Raw genomic sequence first — 7,642 nt, 5'->3', positions numbered from 1 at the left:
TATATATACCGTTTTTATATTATATATATACATATTTGTATACATGTATGTATATATATATATATATATATTTATATATATATACATACATACACATATTTATGTATGAGTGTGTATATATATATATATATATATATATATATATATATATATATATATATATATATACATACATACATGTATATATGTTTATGTATATGAATAAGCCTTTTTTTACTCCTCGTTACCTGCATTATTAGATGCCTCTTACTAGCAATATTTTTACTGATTAGAACAGGTGTGTCGAAATTTTTAGACTTGGGGGCTAAAAGAATGTATATATATTCATATATATATATATATATGTATATATATACACATCTGTATCAAAGTGATGACTAATCTGCTGATGTTTAACATTTTTGTCCAGACTCTCATGTCAAAGTTGCGGTGTGTGACAGCTCATTAAAACATGTACAGTATGGCTGTGTGTGTGTGTGTGTGTGTGTGTGTGTGTGTGTGTGTGTGTGTGTGTGTGTGTGTGTGTGTGTGTGTGTGTGTGTGTGTGTGTGTGGTAGGAGCCAGCGTGTGATTGGCTGCCGCCTGGGAGTGATTAGCATGATGTGGGCGTGTCCTGCAGCAGCAGCCAGATGGATGACTTGTTCAAGTCACACAGCAAGTCTGCCCTGGACTCGGCACACGTCAAAATGCCTGTCAGCTTTCCAAACCTCCTCCCCGTGCTGTAGTGGCAACTTCCAAACATGGTCGGCAGAAAACACAGCAAAAGAGGCGAAATATGGGTAAGTTGTGTCTTTATTTCCTTTCAACTCCCTTCCTAATGTGCGGCATAATGACAACACAACTTTTTGCCCCTTTCAATACTACTTTGTACCCGATCAGAATCCTCTTTATTGGCAAAGTATTGGCAAAGTATGTTTACCACACATGGAATTTGACTCGGTAGACTTTGTCTTCAATCTTAACAATAAATAATAACTATAAACTTAAAATACAAACAAATACTTAAATAATATGTGCTAAAAGATAATAGTGCAGTTTTTCATTTAAAATGCACTATTGCTACGTATATCTAGCTTGTGTGCTATTGTTGGCTTAGCTGTTGTGTAGCTACTAGCCTAGAGCCCCCCTCGGGGCCCAACTTTTCCACTATCGAAGGGCCTGGGTCCCGCGTAAATATTAACACTGAAACGTTCATCTTACTCTTGATTTTAACTGTGTTTAACATCAGATAAACTTCGTTCAAGAATATGAAATAACGGTATCGAGGCTTAGGTCAGGTTGATCACGAAAATAAATACAAGTCGAATACGTTGCAAAAGAAGGGACTCATGAAAATGGACTAAAATAATCTACAAGCTAAAATAAATACGTTCTAACAAAGTTCATGCTAAAATAAAAATATATAACATATAAATATACTTTGGTCATCATTTTTGCGCTTGAGCAACTTTTCTATCACTTTACTTTACTTTTCTGTGTGTTTGATATTGTCATTACTGCCACAGGTGGTGGAAACGTGTATTGCAACTAAGAAACAGACATTTTTTGGGGGGGATGCCTATCAGGGGGGCTCACGGCCCTATGGTTAAGAACACCATGTTTACCTTTTTGTCAATGACTTGACTACAATACCAGAAAAGACCAACCTTCAATCAAAGCACTTGTATCAAAGATTTTAGCAATATTGCTACATATGTCTAGCTTGTGTGCTATGTTGGCTTAGCTGTTGTGTAGCTACTAGCCTAGAGCCCCCCTCGGGGCCCAACTTTTCCACTATCGAAGGGCCTGGGTCCCGCATAAATATTAACACTGAAACGTTCATCTTACTCTTGATTTTAACCGTGTTTAACATCAGATAAACTTCGTTCAAGAATATGAAATAACGGTATCGAGGCTTAGGTCAGGTTGATCACGAAAATAAATACAAGTCGAATACGTTGCAAAAGAAGGGACTCATGAAAATGGACTAAAATAATCTACAAGCTAAAATAAATACGTTCTAAAAAAGTTCATGCTAAAATAAAAATATATAACATATAAATATACTTTGGTCATCATTTTTGCGCTTGAGCAACTTTTCTATCACTTTACTTTACTTTTCTGTTTGTTTGATATTGTCATTACTGCCATAAGTGGTGGAAACGTGTATTGCCACTAAGAAACAGACATTTTTGGGTGGGATGCCTATCAGGGGGGCTCACGGCCCTATGGTTAAGAACACCATGTTTACCTTTTTGTCATTGACTTGACTAAAATACCAGAAAAGACCAACCTTCAATCGAAGCACTTGTATCAAAGATTTTAGCAATATTGCTACGTATGTCTAGCTTGTGTGATATTGTTGGCTTAGCTGTTGTGTAGCTGCTAGCCTATAGCAGGGGGTTTTAACCTTCGGGGCCCAAAGGGAAATGAAGTTGTAGAGGCTTAGGTCAGGCTGATTATTAAAAGTATGTTCTAACTAAGTTAATATTAAATGATAATAATACAAATATATAACATTAATAAATATACTTTTTGGTCATAATTTTTGCACTTAAAAACTTCTTTATCACTTTCCTGTCGTGCCAGACATCTGTTTGTTTGATATTGTCATTACTGCAACTAAGAGCCGCTAAGAAACAGACATTTTTTGGGGGGAGCCTATCGGGAAATACAATTTAAAAAAGGCAATAAAAAAATAAAAACATTTATTTATTATTATTCTTTAAAAAAATATTTAAAAAAAGGTTTTGATTGGGTTTTTGGATTTTTTTTTTTAAACAATAAAAAAATATTTAGTTTTTTACTGCTTTATTTTTTGTATTGCTTTATTTATTTTCCTACACTACTGTACTGATTACATTATAAAAACAATGTTTTGATTGTGTTACATTATTATAAAAAAATAATATAATAAAAACAAATTTTTATTCTTTATTGCTTCATTTGAAAAAAATGGTATTGCTTTATTTATTTTTATATAATACTGTACTGAGTAAAAAATAATTGTAAAAAAAATTTGATTGTGTTATTTTTATTTTAAAAAAAAATTGTAATTTGAAAAAAATATATATTTTTTTTTATTCCTTCATTTTTTTGTTTTTTTTTTAAATATTATTTTTGCTTATAATAATAATCCATCCATTTTCAACCGCTTGTCCCTTTCGGGGTCGCGGGGGGTGCTGGAGCCTAGATCAGCTGCATTCGGGCGGAAGGTGGTGTACACCCTGAACAAGTCGCCACCTCATCGCAGGACCAACACAGATGACGGACAACATTCACACACACATTCACATTATTATCATTATTTCAAAACATTAAATAAAAAAATAAATAAAAAAACACAAAAAATGAATCAATAAAAAAATATTTATTTTTATAATTTAGTTTTTTTTTTATTTAAAAAAACGAAATCAAAATGTTTTGTATTATTTAAAAAAAAAAAAAATATATATATATATATATATATATATATATATATATATATAATTTTTATTTTTATTTTATTGCTTCATTTTGGTATTGCTTTATTTATTTTGCCATGATACCGTACTGAGTCTTGGATTTATTTTTGTACAATTTTCCATTTTGCCTATTATTCGTGCACTTTCATTTTTTAAGTTGTTCTTGATTTATCATGTCATTCAAATGATAAGAAGGACACGGGTGTTGTTGGCTTTGCTTTTAATTTAAGTACACTTTTTGTCAACCACTTGACTGAAACACCAGAAAAGACCAACCTTCAATCAAAGCGCTTGTATCAAAGATTTTACCTTCAAGCCGAGATACTTATTTTTGTTTTTTTTTCTGATATCAAACCGAGGTATTAACATCAAATCAGGACATGCATGACGCTGAACCATATTGTGCAGATAGTTAACACGCCGTAAGTTACTCTTCTAGGTGCTAATATTTGTGTTATTGTCTGCTGTTCCAGAGTTTTTTCATCCTCCTGCTGTACACCGGTCCTCATCCCTGCTTCAGCCAAGCAAGAGAAGTGATCTACAGGATAAAGGAGGGATTACCCAAGGGGACCTTCATCGGAGCCATTGGAGTGGACTTAAAATTGGATTTTACAGTTGACCCCCCCTATTTATTCAGTCTGGCTCAAAAGAGGGTCAGTGAGCAGTATGTGACGCTCAACAATAGCACCGGGGAATTTTTCACTTCGGCGGCGGAGATCGACCGGGAGACCCTTTGTCCCGACAACTCCGACGGACGAGGGTGTTTCCTCTCACTGGACGTCTTTGTGCTCCCCCAGCAGTATTTCCAGCTGGTCAAGGTCAAAGTCTTCATCGAGGACGTGAACGACAACAGACCAAAGTTCCCCGTGGATGAGGTCTCTGTATCCATCCCGGAAAACGCGCCGGTCAATTCCCGCTACGCGGTGGAGCACTCGGCGGTCGACCCCGACCTGGGTCTCCATGGAGTGCAGACCTACTGGCTGGTGAACGACTTTGGCGTGTTCGCGCTGGACGTGGAGGAGAACGACGGCGGGGAGAGGACGCCCTTCCTCATTGTGACGGAGTACTTAGACCGGGAGACGCAAGCGGAATACGTCACGGACATCATCGCAGAGGACGGAGGTACCCCTCCTCTTCTCGGCGCCACCACTTTGAGGATCCTCATCCTGGATGTCAACGATAACTGTCCTCAATTCCGAGACTCTCACCTCAACGTGACTCTGCATGGGAACACCACCAAAGGCGCATATTTGGCACGTCTGCATGCTTTTGACCCTGACCTCGGCGCTAATGCTCAGATCAGCTATGCTTATAGTGATCGTGTGCCAAGAGAGACCAGGAGCTTGTTCCATTTGAACAGAACTACGGGAGTCATCAGACTCGCGGGGAAACTAGACCCGGGAGCAGCTATGTTTTATAAACTCACTGTTCTGGCCAACGGAGCCGCTTGTATTCCGGCCGTGGCCACAGTCGCCGTTCGCATCATCAAGGTTCTCCGGGGGCCCCCTGCTGTCATTGCTCGATACATCGCCCCAGAAAAGGACGGTGTGGTGAGCATAAAGGAATCCGAGCCGGCGTTTTCTCCGATTGCTTTCTTCACGGTCAAAAACATCGACGTCAGCCAAAGGGTGGAGTGTCACTTGGAGGGCGCGGGTCCTTTTCGGATTGGCCCCTACCAGCTGCTCAGGAACGAATACCTCCTTGAAACCACAGAGCCACTGGATTACGAGGTCACGCAGGAGTACAAGCTCATTGTCGTGGCTGAAAACGGCCAAGGTCTCGTCATTAAGACTTTCCTGGAGGTGCAAATCCTGGATGAGAATGATAACGCCCCGGTCTTTGAGCAGTCTTTGGTGGAATTGTTTCTGGACGAGAACAATCCCCCCAACACGTATCTCACCCAGCTCCGCGCCACGGACCGGGACAGTGGGAGCCAAGGTGAAGTCGTCTATCTCCTCGGAGGCGACGCCCCCGGGGTGTTTGTTTTAGACTCGGCGACAGGCATCCTGACGGTGACTACGTCGCTGGACCGGGAGGAGAAGGAAACATACCGCTTCGTGGTGAGGGCGGTGGACCAGGGGACCCCGAGGATGGAGTCCATCGCTACCGTTGCTGTGTCCGTGCAAGATCGCAATGACAACAGCCCGCGTTTCATCAACAAGGATTTCACCTTCTTTGTGCCGGAGAACTTTCCGGGTTACGGCGAGATCGGGGTGCTGTCGGTGATGGATGCCGACGCCGGGAAAAATGCCTGGGTGGCTCTTTCTATCCTCAACGGCAGCGACATCTTCATGATAGATACCGGCCGAGGAACGCTGAGGGCTAAGACCTCCTTGGACCGAGAGCAACAGGGGACGTACCAGCTCTGGATCGAAGCAGTCGATGGCGGGGAACCCGCGCTGTCCTCCGTCACCATGGTGACCGTGCTACTCTTGGACGTCAACGACAACCCGCCGATCGTCCTCTTCCCGCAATCCAATCAGTCCTACATGCTGGTGCTACCCAGCACCCTGCCGGGGACGTCCATCACGGAGGTGTACGCCGTGGATAACGACACGGGCATGAACGCGGTGATTGCGTATAGTATCATTAAAAGAAAGGGAGGGCAGCCGGGATCTTTCGCCATCAACCCAGAGACGGGGAATATCACTTTAGAGCGGGAACTCAGCAACCGCGGTCTCTACAGCCTTCTGGTCAAGGTCAGTGATCACGGTCAGCCGGAACCGCTGTACTCCACAGTCATGGTCAACTTCTTTGTCAACGAAACGGTGAGCAATGAGAGCTACATCAGGACTCTGCTTCCCACCGAGGCGGACGTAGAAACAGAGGAGAGACCCTGGCCCGTGGGTCGGTTGAAGGAAGGACCGGAGCGGTATGACATGTTCCCGTGTAAACCTGCCCTCATTGCGCTCTCGGTGACGTGTCTGGGCCTGCTCTTCTCCCTCGTCACACTGGCAGCTTGCGTCTGCTTAAGGAGATTTCAGAGGCAAAAGACCAACTCGGAAGTGGACGTACCTTTGAGAAGGAAGAACGACTCCGCGCTGGTCAAGAGTAAGAAGCTCAGACAAGTTTCGAACATTTGAAGTCCGGTAAATTGTTTACAAGATGTTTACAGCACACACTGTGAGGAGTCGGTTTGGGGAATCGGTATTTCTTGGGACACGTTCCTTACTCCGTACAATCACGGGCCACTTCGTTAATCCCATGAGGTCCGGGACGTCCTTTCCAAGTTCACGTACCTTGCACTTCCTCAAAGGGTAATTTTTACCCCCCAATATGTCCAATTTGTCCAGAATAGCCCAAGCTGTCCAACCTACTCAGCGGCCTAGTGGTTAGAGTGTCCTCACTTAGATCGGTAGGTCGTGAGTTCAAACCCCGGCCGAGTCATACCAAAGACTATACAAATGGGATCCATTACATCCCTGCTTGGCACTCAGCATCAAGGGTTGAAATTGGGGGTTAAATCACCCAAAATGATTCCCGGGCGTGGGCACCGCTGCTGCTCAACCCCTTGTTCACCTCCCAGGGGGTGAACAAGGGGTTGGGTCAAATGCAGAGGACTAATTTCACCACACCTTGGGTGTGTGTGACAGTCATTGGTAGTTTAACTTTAAATAATGCTTCGCTATTGAATGGAGACAAGTCACGGACTCTGCGGCGCTGCCTTCTTGCCAACAAGACAGTGAAGGACAGCACGTAGCGGTCGACCAATCAGAGGTCAGACAAATGATGGCCGAGTCCGGTCTTCCGGGAGTAAGAACGCAAATTGTGGCTGAAGGGATCGGGCTTAAATATCAGTCTTTCCTTCTATTTTGACGAGGTTCAATCCCAAAAAGTACGACGTAAACAAAATACGAAACCCTTGTGCAATCTTTGAAAAACCAAAGTTAAGTTTAGTCTGTTGATTTGGTACAAAAATTCAGGATTGAATTTGTTTACTGTGTATTCAAATCCAAAACAATTCTTGTCCCAAAACTAATATTTTTTATAACTTAATATATTATTATTTATTTATTATTGTGGCATCAAAACGACAACAGCTTAAGTGGGTGTGTAGTTATATTTAAAATATAATTATTGCCGGCGGCACATTAATGATGTGTTTTTTTTATCATGAAAATTGACGTACAAAACCCAAAACCAGTGAAGTTGTCACTTTGTGTAAATGGTAAATAAAAACAGAATACAATGATTTGCAA

General features: G+C 41.8%; 1 protein-coding gene across 1 annotated transcript in view; it reads left to right on the top strand.

Annotated features, from left to right (window-relative positions):
- Positions 1-643: 643 nt before the first annotated feature.
- LOC133542880 (protocadherin-20) overlaps positions 644-7,642 on the top strand; it is an 8,899-nt gene continuing 1,900 nt past the window's right edge. Inside the window, exons 1-2 of the mRNA XM_061887113.1 lie at positions 644-779; positions 3,917-7,642. The exon at positions 3,917-7,642 is cut by the window's right edge and continues 1,900 nt beyond it. Of these exons, the coding sequence (XP_061743097.1) occupies positions 741-779; positions 3,917-6,526 (2,649 nt within the window). The 5' untranslated portion in view covers positions 644-740 and the 3' untranslated portion in view covers positions 6,527-7,642. The remainder of the gene's footprint in view (positions 780-3,916) is intronic.

The sequence above is a fragment of the Nerophis ophidion genome, linkage group LG25 (genome assembly GCF_033978795.1).
Source record: "Nerophis ophidion isolate RoL-2023_Sa linkage group LG25, RoL_Noph_v1.0, whole genome shotgun sequence".
Classification (NCBI taxonomy): Eukaryota; Metazoa; Chordata; class Actinopteri; order Syngnathiformes; family Syngnathidae; genus Nerophis; species Nerophis ophidion.
The sequence above is the reverse complement of the archived record's forward strand: the minus strand, read 5'-3'. Positions and strand labels throughout refer to the sequence as shown.